Below are 16,754 nucleotides of genomic sequence, written 5' to 3' on the forward strand. Positions count from 1 at the left end.
TTTTGTTCTGTCATTTTAGTTCCCACTTTTTTTTTTAATTCAGTTCATCCATATGCATTTAGGTCCACACATTTGATAGCAACAAAATATTTATTTAACAAACAGCATATTGGTGCTGAAAGCAAACAAAGAACATGAAGCCACAGTGCAGGTTTAATATAAGTCTCAACAGTGTCAAAGTTACATCACTTGTACATCAAGCATTTGGACGGCTGGGTGTTCCGTTTTGTGTGAGATCATACAAACATGACTAAAGTTTTAGCGAGATGACTTTAAAGTGTTTCACTTGGCGTCAGCAGCCAAGCATCCAAAGATGAACCACTGCCAGTGACGTAAACAGCAGTTCGGCTGAAAACCCAAAATAATTTCAGCAGTGTTGTGCAGCATAAAGGCCTGAGGGAGCGTGCACATGTTCACACCTCAGCGTACCTGTGAAATCAGCTGGTGGTAGAGTTAAAATCTCAGATCACAATGTTATGTTTGTCTGACTCAAAGGGAGGGAAAAAAATAAATCCAACAATAAAGGCAGTGCAAACCAGTGTTGGGTTCTAATAGAAGAGATGGGCTTAGAACACACTGCTAGAATTGTTTTGCTTTTGTGAGTTAATTTTAATCAGTTATAAAATATGAAGTGGTGTAGCAATAACTTTTCTAAATGTTACTAAGCATAGTTACAGATCTTTGTGGCTTTTATACAAAAGGAACAAATGATCTGAACAGGAGAGAAAGTCGGAGGACTAAATGCTAAAACATAAAGTTCTGTCTGACCAGGAAGCAGTTTACAGTCCAACAAAACCACCTTATGATACTTTAAGCCTGAAATGAAAGACTTAAGGAAAAAAAAAAGTCAGCTGCTGACACGAGCCGGCTGGAGAGGATCAGTGTACATCATCGCCGCTGGTTCAGTCCTGTGAGGTTCTTCAGCTGTAAAACAAAACCACACACTGTTCAGGGAATTTTACTTTTAGTGCCTAAATTTTGTGAAATATAAAGCGCTTTAATTTCACTTGGTAAGACGAATACAGTCAATATACAGGTGCATTGACATACAGTCAATGCAGGTGCACAAGTGTACCGAAGACTGCAGCTGCACGCTGTTCTCTCGCTCAGTCTTCTTAATATGAGGGAAAAATTAATCCTTAAAGGGATACTTCAAAGGATTCACAATTGGTTTGGACAGAAATAATCCAAGATTCCATGAAAACTATTCACATAAATGTCTTGTAGTTTTGATGGCAAATGATGAATATGACCATTGAAGGAAAAGACTCACTGTTACAGCAGCACCCATGAGACCCTGAACGACTGCTTCACCGGTCGCTTGCACCTACGGGACAGGCTTTAGTTTCAGAGGTATGTCAACCCCCCAAAACATAAATGCAATAAAAATATGCAATGGAATACGACAAGACCGTGACAGAAATTATGTATTTGGGATTTATTTGACAGAAGTGTGCATCTCTCGGAAACCAATACATGTTCAGATACTAGTGATGTGCGGGTCAGAGATGGTTGAGGGCCCCCACCTCTGCTGTTAAGAAACCTATTCAGATGCGCTGTCACATTAAGAATGTCAGGAATGTATCACGAATGACCTTTGTAACGTGTCTTGCCTATGTGTAAACGCAGCATTACAGCAAGAAGAGGATCGCTATGCCACCAGCAAAGTGGGTTCAAAATAGATTAGCAGTGAAAGTTTTCCAGAATTCCAGTTTGTGGGGGGAAATGTGGAAATTTCTGGTAAAATCAAGCATCGATTGAAGCAAAATGTTGTTAGAGTTGTTCCTCTCACCATTTTGATGTTTACTGGACCTGGCAGCCAATAACAAGGCTTGGGACAAAGCGGTGCACTATGCTGGTCTCCTATTGGTTGGTTGTGTCATGTGACTAGTGCCAAATGTTTCCGGGTTTTTTTTGTTTGTTTTCCTGGTGGGTGTCAGATTTAGTCTGTGGTCTGATTTCATGATGTTCGTATTTGTAAAATCGTTTGGAAACGTCTCTGAGACGCCACAGTGGGTATTAAGTCTCACGTTTTGACATCCGGATAAGACACTGAAGGATAACTGTTACGTGCCGGCGCACGTCCACACAACAGAAAATGAGAGACACCATTACAGACTTTTCTGTGAACTCTGCGCCGTGCTAAAACTACAAAACACTCGTTCTTTATACAGAAAATCTAACACTCACGGCAACTCTGATTTTTATATCATGTTTCAAAATCTGTCTTTGGAAGAATTTACTACAAATTGTCTCCATGCAAACTCTAGCCTGATAAATCTGCATTTTATGAGTCGTCTGTTACATGGGTGTGAAATATCCAACTGGAGGAAAATATGATCAACATTTAACATGCGCTAAAAGTCAAATATTGATGTGAAAAATGTGTTTTGCGTGACACTTAGCTTGTCAGTATTCCAGAAATGCTGATGTCATTAATGGATGGAAAAATCGGTATTACTGCGTTTCCCATTTATAGAAGTGAATAAGAATCTAATTTAAACCCAAATCAGTGTTCCTGAGAACTAAAAGTAATATTGGTGACTTAATGAATCAAATTTTATTTTAGGACACTATCAGTTGCAATAACAGCACAAATTGCTGATGTCACATGTTTAGATAAATGTATAGAGAGAATAGTAACAGTCCAAAGTGAATATGTGATTTTTATGGAGTAGTAATAACACCGTATTCTAATCCATGTGACAGACTGTATTATAGTTCTGCCATCTTGCCACTATGGGAAAATATGGTTTTTATAACACAACTAGCAAGAAAATGGGGCTAAGAAATAGCTCTCAATTAGCTTATTAATTGCACCAGATCGCATGTAGTAGTTCTGCCAGACCCCCCACTAGCTGTGGCAGCCCCAACGTCATGAAAAAAATGATGTCCCCCCCAGGGCCACTTTCATCACTGCTGAAGCCAAGAAATGTGATTGATTAGTGGATTATGTTCGGTTGTCTGCCGTATATACATTAATTGCTCAGATTGGTGCGATAATCAACAATACAACGGCTGAAAGCTGGCTTGATGGCGACAGGTTTGATTCCCCACATTACTTCTTGGTCATCTGTTCAGCATCCTGTGGTGTGTTCTACCTGTTTGGCAGTGGAGGCCACGTTGACTGCATCCTCAATACGATTGTTGAGGAACGTCCAGGTGTCTTCAAAATCTGCGGAGGAATCCTGAATCATCACAAGTTCTGTGCTGTTGAAGATGCCGGTAAGTATCGCCCGTTTGGTGTACCAGTTTATCTAGAGAACACATAAAAAAAAAAACAATCACAAATTGATTTATTTTTTCCCCTGGTAGAGGTCAGATAAGTCCGACTAACTACCAGTGTTAAACGTTACCATGAAAATTTCCAGCCTCCACCTTTTTAATTTCAATTTATTTTCATTTATATAGCACCAAATCACAACAGTTGCCTCAAAGCGCTTCACACAGGTAAGGTCTGAAAAACTGTTCAGTGATCAGTTTTTGCCTCCATCAGGAAGTTGAATAATACTGTCCATCATCCAAGACTATTCAAAAACCTATGAATGGATTTGAATTGGTTTTTGTGGAGGTGCGTCTTGGCTGAAGGCAGATTTGATTAGACTTTAATGTGAATTCAATACATTTTGTTTACAGCCACACTGTGAAGAGGGACAGAAGGAGGTGTTCATGGGAGGAGAGTAACCTGAGCGGTGGCAGGCCGGATTTTGTGGGGGTGGTGATGATTTCGGGAGAGGAAGGTGTGAGCAGAAGATGGGGGAGATCTAGGGTGATAGGATCCACTCACATCTGTGGATCGGTCTCCAGCGTAGTACCAGATGTCATCCACTAGGTTAGAAAGGTGCTTCAGGCTGTCTGGGATGTTCTGAGGAAGAAGCAGGATGCTCATCGCCTGAGGAAAAAACACACACAAAAAAAAAAACATACCAAGCTTTAGGTCACGTTGCATCAGTAAGTACAAAATGACGTGCAGGAGGTTGACAATTCTTTGACCACATACTGAGTCATCATTGGGGTATCGGGGTACATCACATACCTGTGACCACGTGTTAATGTAGGGGATGTACATCCGCAGTCGGGCCTCCACAGCGTCTCTCACGAATTCAGCAGTCTTCTTTGGTCTGCAACATATCAACAGGTTAGCACACAAACTGATCTGTGACATCCTCAAAAAACAAGAATTTCTCAACGTTCTGACCCACAGGCTATTAGTCCAGAGGTCAAACCACTGGAACCCTATCTTGATGTGAGAACAAAGTAAGGAACAGGGTGTAAAGAGGTTGCATTTTAGTCTCTTCATTAGTCACAAGTATGTTTTGGGCGACGCACGAGTTAAATCAATCAGCTTGTTGATTATCACTGATTTTAAGAGCAGCGTCCACTTGAAACCGGCACAATGCTTTTAATATAACTGACTTTAAAGCGAGAGGTTTTCTGGCTAGGTAATGGATTTGCACATAAAGGGAACGAGAACATTTACAGGCGCAGCCACTGCAACTCACCTAAGGGGAAGCAGGAGGGGTAGCAAGGTGGCGCTGGTGTGCTTAGCAAGCTATCCACATTACTGTTAGTGTGTTTTTGTTTGGTTGGCAATGCTTCTCCTCTCCTGGTTTCTAACGACAAAAAAACTACGCTCCAAAGATGCCTGCTGTTGTTAACTGGTGGTGTTCTGCAGAGAGGAGCAGAGTTTCTCTGCAGTCAACACTGCTGCTGTTAGCAAGGGAGGGGAGAGAAGCAGGAGTGAGTGACTGCACGCATGAAGGCTGCAAAATCCACTCAGTGTCCAGGCCGGCTGGGTTTTAAAGTGTTACAGATACTGCACAACAAACAAACAAGCTCTGCGAGTGTAAATTTAACATAGTTCAGCTCCGCCCTCTGTCACACGGAGTTGGTGTAGCGACAGCGACACTTATCCAAGCTAGATTTAAAACTAGCACAAATGCACTGGCCGTCTGCAATATTGTTTGTCTGAGGACACAGATGCCCCCAGATATATAATCCGCAGACAGCAATCTGACAGTTGTAAATCTGGTGTTCTTAACTGACAGCAGTGTTCTGAATTACATCATCAGCAGTGACATCATATTTTGACTGACTAACAACAGATCACTGTCTACAAAATTACCTGTAACTGTATTGAGCTGTAATTCCAATAGGCATCTTTGTGATGGATGAGAAAGTCCTACTAAATATTACCATATCTGTGTGGGGCTTTTAGTTTTTTAATACACACATTGCATTCAGTGTATTTTCAGTTTGCTACTTCAGATTGTGCAAATTTTGCATTCAAGCCTAATCATGTCTTAAAGTGAGAGCAGTATGTTAGCCGCCGGTTTTTAAGTATTTTTTTCCTGTAGCTTCATAAATATCATTATCGCATGTTTTTGTGGAATATCATGATATAATTTTGAGGCTATGTAGCTCACCCTTACTGTGCAGTGCACTAGTTTCAGCCATTTGCAAGATAGGGCCCCTCGTGTTAATTGGACCACCAGTGATCTTTGGCAGCTGTTCGTGCTTACGTATGGTTGAACTTTACAGTTTACAGCTTATTATTAATGTGATATAATCCAGCGAAAAGAACAAATGTGTGTGTGTGTGTACGTACTCAGCCAGACCCAGTTGGACCTGCTTGTGTTGTTCAGCTAGTATTTCTGTTAGCTGCGAATTGCACTGGGCAATAAAATGTAGAACCAGATCTCCAGCTCCGTTGTCAAACATACCTGTGGAAGATGAGGACAGACCCAGAGTCTGGCACAAACACACAAATCAAAATCAAATCAATTTCATTTATATAGCGCCAAATCACAACAAACAGTTGCCCCAAGGCGCTTTATATTGTAAGGAAAAAGCCATACAATAATTACAGAAAAACCCCAACGGTCAAAACGACCCCCTATGAGCAAGCACTTGGCGACAGTGGGAAGGAAAAAGCCCTTTTAACAGGAAGAAACCTCCAGCAGAACCAGGCTCAGGGAGGGGCAGTCTTCTGCTGGGACTGGTTGGGGCTGAGGGGAGAGAATCAGGAAAAAGACATGCTGTGGAAGAGAGCAGAGATCAATCACCAATGATTAAAAGCAGAGTGGTGCATGCAGAGCAAAAAGAGGTGAATAAAAAGAATAAAAACACAGCATCAGCGGGATAACACACCATTCTGCACATTTTAAAGTTTCACATTTCCCCACTTTTAATTCAACAAAGGCTGCTGATATTTAACTCAGATTTTTTTTTTTTCTTTTTTCAGAAATGCACATAACTAAATACTTCACAGCCCCACCTAGTGGCACACTGAGTACAGTAAATTCAAACTATATGTGGGAAAAATTTAAGGAGCACTACGAGATACATCATAAAACGTGTCAAAATTTCACAAAATTGTATTGGTGTAACAAGCAGATTATAAAATTCAACATACAGGAAAGGATGATTAATAATTGCTAAACATTATTTTTTTTCTGGGGGAATAAGACAAATAGCCCCAGAAATTTCATAGTGGAGAAGCTAAACTTTTAAAACTAGTAGTAAACCATTAACCATAAACCATTTTCTGCCAAGAGATGGTGCCTAAAACTACTCCACTGTGTGTGTACAGACCTCAGCACCAGCAGCGATGGCTTCTATCGACCAGCCATGTTGAGGGACAAACTCCAAAGCAGCAGTTAGGATTCGAGCTTGTAGTTGTTCTTCCGTTTCGTACTCTTCACCCTGCTCTCCACTCTGGTCTTGGTAACTGTCCACAATCACCCCAACGAAATATGTCAGTGTGGGGACAAACATGACATGAGATCACTGCAGTCTACAGGTCCAGAAGGTGACTACTGAATACAGGCAAAAATATATATTTATTTTTTGGACTTGATTATATTTGGTAAAGTACCTGGTGTTCGGTCTGGATGCTTCCTCAGTTTCTGAGGATTCCTGTGAAGCTGCTGTTGTATCCTGCTGGCCAGAAGACGCGTGGTAGTGTTCATGATAGGTGGTGGAGGAAGACGAGGAGGTTCTGTCAGATTTGGAGTCATCCTGGAGTCTGGGTGCTGCAGAGTGGAAGTTTCGGCTCAGGTGGCTGCACTGGAGATTTGCTGCTGCTGGTGAAGCCACAACTGGAAAAAGAGAAAGTGTTTGTAGGTCCAGAAGGGAGAAGGTTCAGGTCCGTCTGTATGTCCACTTTCAGTATGTATGCACAGCGCTTGTCTGCACAGGGATGAGTTCTGAGGCAGAGAAACTGACATATTTAGTTTAAGTTTCATTGGGTTGGAGGGTAAACTTCAGCCTACCTGCTAATAAACTGTTCCACCCACATGATACATGCAGAGGAGTGACTGCATGAGTGACCGGACCCAGGGATCAAGCTATTCCATTGGCTATGAGGTCGAGCAACTTACTGGGGATCCCGCAAAATCTCAGAATGTCACACAAAAAAGTATACTATACTAGTATACTATAGTATGTCAGAGGTCCAGAGCTACTTAAGACCCAATCCATGTGTTCCTCACAGTTTGTAAACAGGAGCACAACCTGATTTTTTTTTATTTTTTAATATTTAAACTCAGAACAAGGCTCTAAAACCTGTCTGTGTTGCTGACCAATTTTGCAGATTATTTTCTCTTCAGAGCGTAATGGTACATCTCCCTCACGATTCCGTTCAAATCACTGTCAGGTTTCCTCATACAGGTACAGAACAGGATGTGCACAAAATTAAAATTATGGAACAATACTGCTTGAAACATTCAATAACTGGCTTGAAGATCTACATTTTCCACCAGCTGAAGTCTTTTACTTTGCATTTTGTCTATAAACAATAAAAGCATAACAATTCACAGGTGTCAGAATGAGCCATCCTGACAGTCAGCCAGGGGGTGGGCCGCTGTAGGAGCTTCTGGGTTTTAGGCTAAATCAGACCCATGTTAAGACTAATTCTGGCAGCCAAGCAGACCCCTAAAAAAATCTCAGAAATATTTCATCCAGATTGTCCTCAAAATTCAGGAAAAATACTTAGAATTCTCATAGCCAAGTGTTGCAGACATCAGAGTACACAGCTCGTCACATGAAAAATATTTAGGTTTTCTAGTTTGTTTTTTTCTTTACTCCCTGATGTTTTGTCACAAATGACTTAGGATTAGGATAAGAGTACAATATACATTAAATACAAAGTTTGGAAATCTGAACAATACTTCCACAGTGGAAGTATTGTCTGGAAGCAGAAGATCCACATCCAGATCATGGTTTTGTTTACTTCTGGGAATCTTGCACAGTGGCATAATTCTGATATTGGAACGGGAATTAATTGCGATACAATGAAGGTCAGTGAAGTCTTTATCCTTGGTGCTTCCTGTCTCAGTGGATGGCTGCGAGACTTAGAAGCTAATAAGTTGAAGACCAGACATCTTTGGGACTAGCCCACTTCGGAGAAGCCTTGGAGACCACTTTATTTCCAGAGACGCAGGATTGTCTACCTGGTTGGTTGTCATCCAGGATTGTTCTGTAGTGTGGCAGATACAGTGAGCACCGGTGCATGCTCCCAGACTTCAGCCAAGGACATGTACAACCAAAACAGATGATCTGCAGTGTCTCTGGGATCATAGCAAAAGCAATTAATTTATCTCTGCTGTTCATGTGACCCAACTGGTAAGACAGAGCACTGTCATTTTAGGTATACACAACCTCATACAAACCAACAACCTCCTGCATATGTAAAACAAAAATCCAGAAACCACTGCAAAATAAATAAATATCAGACAATGATGGGCTCATTAAAACATAGACACGTGGCCAATCACGTGAGTAAATAACGCATTTGATCACTTTGATGTTATGGAGCTCGTGTGTTGTTTACAGAAAAGTTTATTAACTTCAGCGTAAGACAAGAAAAACATGCAGGGAGAACACGCCCCCTTGTAGCACGAACGTCTTTATGACGTAGTGAATTTAAAGTCAACCAAAATAAACTATCAGGTAACAGATCTCAGAATGTCTCCTGTCCTCCATTATCACCTTTGCTGACACCTTAAGTGACGCGAGGACGTTTCCTGAACGTGACAGCGCGCCTTCCCACAGCAACTAGATAACAGAACCAGCGGTGCAGGAATAAAGTTAAAATTTGTGTTTTACCGCTGCTCAGCCCTCTGAGGGTTCGACCGAACCGCAAACCTCTCAGCAACAGCGCCGCCATGACCAACAGCTGCTGCGTCACTAACACCGCGCTTTTCTTCGCGTTGTTTCGACCGCTGGCGAATATGCGTGTGCGCCACCAACCGGTATGGCATATATACAATTTTTTTTTTTTTTTTAAATATAAAGAAGTAAATAGTAACAAAAAATAAGTAATAAATAGCTTACATTTATAATGTTCATGAAAAAATGTTTTTATTACTACTTTTTATGTATATACATAAACTCATTTGTAATACATAGCACATATAAAAAAATCATGAACATTATAAATGTCATCTAAAGGAGAAGTTATGTTAAAATTAGTAATGTGTGTAAAGTTATGGAGTTATATGATGCCTAAGTCTAAATTGGAAAAAAACACTTTTGAAAGTATGAAAAGTGTGTAAGCTTAAAACTGATTATAAAAATATGTTTTTAGAAGAAAGCTTTTATCTTGGATTGACCAAAAAATAAAATAAAATAAAATAACTCAGCCACATGGAGTGTGCAGCCAGTATATTCTTAGTGGCGGTCCCAAGCCCGGATAAATGAGGAGGGTTGCGTCAGGAAGGGCATCCGGGGTAAAACAAGCCAACCCAACTATGCAGACTAAGAATCGAATTTCCATACCGGATCGGTCGCAGCCCGGGTTAACAACATCCACCACCTGTGCTGTTACCCAACAGGGTGCCGGTGGAAATTGGGCTACTGCTGGGCGAAGACGGCGAAGAAGAGGAGGAGAACGTTTCCGCAAACAGCGGGAGAAAAAGAAAATTAGAAGGGTGGAAATGAGAGTGGGGACTTTGAATGTTGGTAGTATGACTGGTAAAGGGAGAGAGCTGGCTGATATGATGGAGAGGAGAAAGGTAGACATATTGTGTGTGCAAGAGACCAAGTGGAAGGGAAGTAAGAGCAGGAGCATCGGCATCCTCATCATGTTGTACCATGATGAGGACAGGAAGAGAAATGATGTTGGGGTCATTTTAAAGGAAGAGTATGTTAAAAGTGTGTTGGAGGTTAAGCGAGTGTCTGACTGAGTTTGAAATTGAAGGGGTGATGATGAATATCATCAGTGCATATGCCCCACAGGTAGGTTGTGAGATGAAGGAGAAAGAAGATTTCTGGAGTGTGTTAGATGAGGTGGTGGAGAGTGTGCGAAGAATGCAAGAGTGGTGATAGGAGCAGACTTCAATGCGCATGTTGGTGAAGGGAACAGAGGTGACAGTGGTTTGGGGAATCACGTGACTTTTCGCGGGATGAAGCGAGGCATCGAAACCACTGATCGAAACATCTTGCAGCGACATTTCTGCTTTGAAAGATCGATACTGTTTCGAGCTGTCTGCTTCGAACATAATATCAAAAAAAAAAAAAGAAAGAAAATTTGCACACCTGTAAAGCTCCCAAAATCTTTTATCATGACAGAAACAGAGTATTCATAAACCAGGTAATCCACACCAGCTGTGTCTTAATTAACATCAGCTGTCTGGTAACACAAAAGCACCATACATGAAAATTCAGTAAGGTATATCTTATATTCCAATTCTAAGGTGGAACTATACATGGGAAAGAAAAAAAAAAACATCCTTCACAGAAACACATCCCCCGCAAGAATACAAGCACATTTCATATAAAAATATACTTCCTAATGTTGGTACAAGAATATATCATTTATCATGAAAAACCAACCGATCGATCGAGCATAATATCTCATTTTCAGTTTTAAATTTGTCGCTGTTTACACACACACTTTTTTCCTTGTCTGAACTGTCCTCCTTAATAGATGGTGGCGCTGTTGCACCATTTTGTTGTGCGTCACCCACAGCGAGAAACGAACAAGAACTAGAAGGGAAGAAGGACGAGAAACAAACGCGGGTAAGTTGCTGATTAAATTTCATTACATTAACAGTAATAATGAGGATTTTTTAGAAAGTTGTTTACGGGATTTGTCAAATAAACATGTTTTGTTCGTTTGTAGTCACGGAGCAGATATTTTTTATAGTCATTTTAATGTTAACTCCAAATGCTGAAAACAAATACATATATTAAATGTATTATTCCTTATTAAACGTTGGTGTTTCTGGACCACCTGCGCGTATCGAAATGTTCAAATGTAAATTTATTAGCGGGTATTTCATTCTTTAAACGTTTGTTTGAAACGCGGTTGTGCGCCCTCTGCCGGCAGGTTTTTTATGTAATTAAAATCATTAGAAAACTTTGATGTAACAAGGAGAACAAAGGTCGAGCTGAGGGTTAAATGTAATCAAAATTAAATACAGCACAAGATGTTACAGTTTTCATTTTTTTTTTTTTTTTGGATAGAAGAAATTTGAATAAAAGTATTGTTTGAATTCCATTGAATTCAATACATTATGGTTTCTTATCTGTAAATATATTTATGAATATGAAATTTAGTCTTTAAAAATAATAAGTTTAATAAAATCCATGCAGGAGTTACTCTGTGCTGCTTTCTCTGAGATAATGCTCCAAAGGAGTGTTAATTTTAGCAGCACATTTTGGTTTAGTTTTACACTAGTGATGGGATGATGATACCTCAAGGAGTGTATTGACACACTACACAAATGACTGTGTCGGCACTGTGTTGACACTGTGTTGGTCGCTCAATAGTGACCCCTGCAGTAGTTATAAAATCACTGCAGATAAATAAGATGGAAAAGTTACCGTGCTGCAAACGCAACGTCAGCCTGTGAAATAGTTAATCGCCAGTCCTCTATTTAAAATATGATCTCATCATTGCATAATTTCATGTGCTCAATTTGTGTGTCGAGTTAAGCTGTTCATGAGAAGAGTTTCAAATTTGCTTTAAACCTTGTTTGTGTAAATGCTAAACTGAGTTGGTTTGTAAAACAGCAGATTTGGCTGTAATAAAATTCAGAGTTAAAATTTGTAACTTGTGTATGGAAATTTGTTAACTTAAGTGTTAAAGCATACGAAATAAGACTGAAAATAGATTCATTTATGCATTTTTATTGAAGAACAAAGGTTTCTGAAGTGTCTTTGCTCCAAGGCGATTTCTCCTCTTACACACCAGTTCCCCTGCCTTAGAAAAAAAACTCTTTCACAGGGTACAGATGACGATGGTGAGCATAAACATTTCAGTGCGAGTTGATAAAGGTGTGTGTATATGTTTTCTGGTTAGTCTTCCAGTATTGTAAAGGAGTACAAACATATCTAATTGGAAAAATAACAGTAAACAATGCCGAAAGGAGAAAAACATTTATCTTATTTGGCGTCAAAAGATCAAAATTATTCTAGACTGGGGAACCGTCTTTGAACGTGCCATGAAGTCAGTGGAGCAAGGTGAGGGCAAGCAAAAATCCACCAGCAAAACTCCATCCAACAAATCTGCAACATGTTGATACAGTTTGTTTCCTTATAAACACAATTTGGCACGGTGCAGCTGAACGACACAGTTCCTGTATCGGTCACGTGATTTTTTTTCTTAAAGCGATACGCGCACCAATACGGGGTTTCACTCTTGTGTGCTCGGCACAGTGTTGACGCACCAGTGTTGTTCATCCCATCACTATTTTACACACACTCATCTTTAACCGCTTATCCAAGATCAGGTCACAGGGGCTGGAGCCTATCCCAACCATAGGGCGTGATGCGGGGTACACCCTGGACAGGACACCAGTCTGTCGCAGGGCCACATATAGACAAACACATTCACACCCGCATGCACACCTACGGACAATTTAAAGTTTCCAATCCACCTAACCTGCATGTCTTTGGATGTGGGAGGAAGCTGGAGCACCAGGAGGGAACCCACACAAACACGGAGAGAACATGCAAACTCCACACAGAAAAGCTGCAGGTGGGAATCAAACCCATGACCTTCTCGCTGTGAGACAACGCTGAAAACCACTAAGTCACATGTTGCCTGGTTTAGTTTTAGTCGTACTCCGAGTGGAATAAGTTGCCATTTGACCATGTGGACTGCAGATATTAAAAATATCACAAAACACCTTTTAACTAGCCTACTTGTAGTAGTTTCAGGAGATAAACACTTCCCAAACGTGTTGGTTGGAAACCATGAACACTAAATGCAAATACCATCCGACGTGAAACTTGTTCCAGTTACCAATGCGGATCTGCCTATTTCTGCTGTGGCGACCCCGAACAAACAAACAAACAAAAAAAAAAACAGGAGCAGCTGGATGGACAGCAACAACAATAGCAAATAAAATATAGCTGAATATGATTTGACATCAATATCATTTTAAATCAATCAAATGGGAGCATTTCTATGCAAAAAGTGATTTTTGATAAGTCCTTTTGGTGGCCATCTTGGAAAATGGCTGCAGTCTTGACTTTTCAAGTGGGCAGTCGACCAGATATGCTAAGGAATATCATGAGAATCATCGTGCCTAGTTTGTTGCTCGCACCACCAAATGCTGCAACAATGACATATGATAGTTACATATCGAAATATTAGTGAAATGCAGTGGTGTTAAATTTTATAAATAATTATTTATATCTTGAATGTTTTGTCTCCAGGCGGCCATGACGGACCTCGGCATCAAAGCGGGAGACAGGGTGATGATGGTGTGGGATCAACCCTCGTCACCCTCAAACCTGAAAGAACTAGCGGAGGATGTCGGAGCAATTGTTGGTGCAGATGGGAAAGTGGCAGTGGAAAATATGGAGAGACTTTTGATATGTGAGTAACTCAGTCTAGAGTTTAAGTAATTCTAGTCAAAATGTTTAAACGACAATAACATGACAGTCTTAAGGCAGCAGCACACCATATTGGAGTGATGATGTTTGTCCACTGTGGAACTTAAAGCTTATTCTTCCATTTTCAGGTGCTCAGAAGAATCACTTAGAATACAGATAGAAAGCTGTACAAGCATGTTTTTGGTGCTTAAGAGAAGTGATTATAGCCATCAGAAAAACAAAACACCTCCTTGGAAGCACATAAGACAATATTTTATTCATATACAGTTGTATGTAAAAGTTTGGACACCCCTGATGATTTTGATGATTTTCCTTTATAAATCATTGGTTGTTTGGATCAGCAATTTCAGTTAAATATATCATATAGCAGACAAACACAGTGATATTTGAGAAGTGAAATGAAGTTTATAGGATTTACACAAAGTGTGCAATAATTCTTTAAACAAAATTAGGCAGGTGCATACATTTGGGCACTCCAACAGAAAAAATACATCAATATTTAGTAGATCCTCCTTTTGCAGAAATAACAACCTCTAAATGCTTCCTATAGCTTCCAGTGAGAGTCTGGATTCTGGTTGAAGGTATTTTGGACCATTCTTCTTTATAAATCATCTCAGGTTTGTTGGTTTCTGAGCATGGACAGCCCGCTTAAAATCACACCACAGATTTTCAATAATATTCAGGTCTGGGGACTGAGATGGCCATTCCAGAACATTGTACTTGTTCCTCTGCATGAATGTCCTAGTAGATTTTGAGCAGTGTTTAGGGTTGTTGTGTTGTTGAACGATCCAGCCCCGGGGCAACTTCATCTTTTTCACTGATTCATGAACATTGTTCTCAAGAATCTGCTGATATTAACTGTAATCCATGTGACCCTCAACTTTAACAAGATTCCCAGTACCTGCAGTGGCCACACAGGATGATGGAACCACCTCCAAATTTTACTGTGCAAGTGTTTTTCTTGGAATGCTGTGTTCTTTTTCAGCCATGCATACCACCCCTTGTTATGTCCGAATAACTCAGTTTTAGTTTCATTAGTCCACAGCACCTTATTCCAAAATGATGCTGGCTTGTCCAAATGTGCTTTAGCATACCTCAAGTGACTGTTTGTGGCTTGTACTCAGAAAAGGCTTCCTCTGCATTACAGCATCTGTTTGTGCAAAGTGCACTGTATAGTTGAACAATGCACAGAGACATATCTGCAGCAAGATCATGTTGTAGGTCTTTGGAGCAGGTCAGTGGGTTGACTATGACTTCTCACCATCCTTCGCTTCAGCTTATGAGATTTTTCTTGGCCTGCCACTTTGGGCCTTAACTATTACTGTGCCTGCGGTCTTCCATTTCCTCACTGTGTTCCTCACAGTGGAAACTGGCAGCTGAAATCTCAGATAGCTTTTTGTATCTTTCCCCTAAACCATGATGTTGAACAGTTTTTCTTTTCAGGTCTTTTGGGGATTGTTTAGAGGCTCCCATGTTGCCACTCATTAAGCCTGGTTCACATGGCATGATTTTAAAATTATCTGTAGGTTTCCAGAACCTGAGACCACACCGTGGAGATAAAAAAAAAAATAAATAAATAATAGATCTGACAGTGTTGGTCGTACAGTCTGGTGTTCAGCCACATGGTAAAAACAACACACCACACACAAACAGATTTCACACACGAACCTTTCCAGGTCAGACAGGAAATCTCGCAAAATTTCTCGAGATTAAACGTGACTTCAGAGTAAACAAATGGAGATACTTTGTGGACTATTTAAAACGGAGGGGAAAAAATGATACAAAAAGAAAAAGGCGTTCTTTAAAGGAGTGGAGACAGCATGACCACCGGACTTTCTGGTAAGTCAGAACAGCTGTTTTGATTTTATTTTCCGCTCCGTACGTCCGTCACCCCACTTTCTGATTGGCTACATGTCACATTCAGCAGGGTGCATGCTCGTTTGTGGTCACACGCTGTGATATCGGGCCAAGACAATCCAACATGTTGAATATCCCCAATTTGTGATCGGAGCGCCTCTGTTGTCCTTCTGAGCAGATCAGAGCGCTCTTAACACACCACACACCACAGGAATATCTGATAAGATTATCTTTGGCGTCATCACGATTGTCGGGACGTCCTTAAGATAGTCGGAAGGGGAAGATCAGGTCCAATATCGGCCTAATTATCACGTGGTGTGAACCAGGCGTTAGAATAGATGCAAAGAGGGGAAACATTTGCAAATGGCTACCTTAAATACCCTTTCTCATGGTTGGATTCAGCTGTGTAAGGAGATCAAGGGTCAGTTAGCTTACCAAACCATTTTTGTGTTCCAATAATTAGTGCTAAATGTATTCAGATCAATAAAATGACAAGGGTGCCCAAATTTATGCACCTGCCTAATTTTAAATAATTATTGCACACTTTCTGTAAATACTAGAAAATTCATTTCACTTCTCAAATATCAGTGTGTTCATCTGCTATATGATATATTTAACTGAAATTTCTGATCCAGACAACCAATGATAAAGGAAAACAACAGTACAGTGTTTGTTTTCTGCATTTTTTTTTTATTTTATTATTATTATTTTAGTTTTGTCACCAAGGTGTGCCACATTGTCAAGTGGGTATGAAAAAAAATTTTTTTTTTTTCCTCCTTTTTTGCTGCCAAGGTGTGCCACATTGTCAGGTGGGCATGATTTTTTTTTTTCCCTTTTTTTAACAGACGTGGAGGTACAGTTGATGCAAAAATGCCTTCAGAAAAATGCATATTCAGCCAAGAAAGTGACTTATTTATGTTTAAGCACCTGAAAATGGCAGAAAAATACATGCAATCACAGTATGCTGGCGAGGCTGAAATATTAGCCAGCTTTAAAGAGAACCACCAAAAACCTTTGAAGGTTCTTCCGTTCAGGCATTAATAGGGTGC

General features: G+C 40.3%; 2 protein-coding genes and 1 long non-coding RNA gene across 5 annotated transcripts in view; 2 read left to right on the forward strand and 1 right to left on the reverse strand.

Moving 5' to 3' along the window:
• Positions 1-9,260, reverse strand: coq9 (coenzyme Q9 homolog (S. cerevisiae)). Of its 2 annotated transcripts, none has more exons than XM_034177145.1 (9): positions 9,109-9,260; positions 6,878-7,100; positions 6,595-6,730; positions 5,609-5,751; positions 4,037-4,121; positions 3,788-3,892; positions 3,102-3,257; positions 1,274-1,327; positions 1-924 (listed from the first exon to the last, which is right to left on the reverse strand). In XM_034177145.1, exons 1-9 carry the CDS (start codon positions 9,167-9,169, stop codon positions 889-891), a joined length of 999 nt encoding a protein of 332 aa, XP_034033036.1. In that variant the 5' UTR covers positions 9,170-9,260; the 3' UTR covers positions 1-888. The 2 variants fall into 2 exon arrangements, with proteins under 2 accessions (XP_034033036.1, XP_034033035.1); XM_034177144.1 differs by having other exon boundaries at positions 3,686-3,892.
• LOC117516228 overlaps positions 5,586-16,754 on the forward strand; it is a 27,802-nt gene continuing 16,633 nt past the window's right edge. Inside the window, exons 1-2 of the long non-coding RNA XR_004562335.1 lie at positions 5,586-5,600; positions 12,283-12,294. This is a non-coding gene — a long non-coding RNA (uncharacterized LOC117516228). The remainder of the gene's footprint in view (positions 5,601-12,282; positions 12,295-16,754) is intronic.
• ciapin1 (cytokine induced apoptosis inhibitor 1) overlaps positions 10,935-16,754 on the forward strand; it is a 12,460-nt gene continuing 6,640 nt past the window's right edge. Inside the window, exons 1-2 of one of the 2 annotated variants that reach the window (XM_034177146.1) lie at positions 10,935-11,018; positions 13,669-13,831. In XM_034177146.1, the coding sequence (XP_034033037.1) occupies positions 13,675-13,831 (157 nt within the window). In that variant the 5' untranslated portion in view covers positions 10,935-11,018; positions 13,669-13,674. Of the gene's footprint in view, positions 11,023-13,668; positions 13,832-16,754 lie in introns of both variants that reach the window. The other variant, XM_034177147.1, reaches the window with a different exon arrangement.

Source organism: Thalassophryne amazonica, chromosome 8, assembly GCF_902500255.1.
Source record: "Thalassophryne amazonica chromosome 8, fThaAma1.1, whole genome shotgun sequence".
Lineage (NCBI taxonomy): Eukaryota > Metazoa > Chordata > Actinopteri > Batrachoidiformes > Batrachoididae > Thalassophryne > Thalassophryne amazonica.

What these genes read in the sequence shown, in the direction of transcription:
- coq9 (XM_034177144.1), bottom strand. Translation starts at nt 9,169, where the DNA reads ATGGCGGCGCTGTTGCTGAGAGGTTTGCGGTTCGGTCGAACCCTCAGA. An exon ending in GCATCCAGACCGAACACCAG is followed by an intron (nt 6,731 to 6,877) that starts GTACTTTACCAA and finishes GATTGTGGACAG; the next exon opens with TTACCAAGACCAGAGTGGAG. An exon ending in TGGCCTCCACTGCCAAACAG is followed by an intron (nt 1,328 to 3,101) that starts GTAGAACACACC and finishes CCTGTCCCGTAG; the next exon opens with GTGCAAGCGACCGGTGAAGC.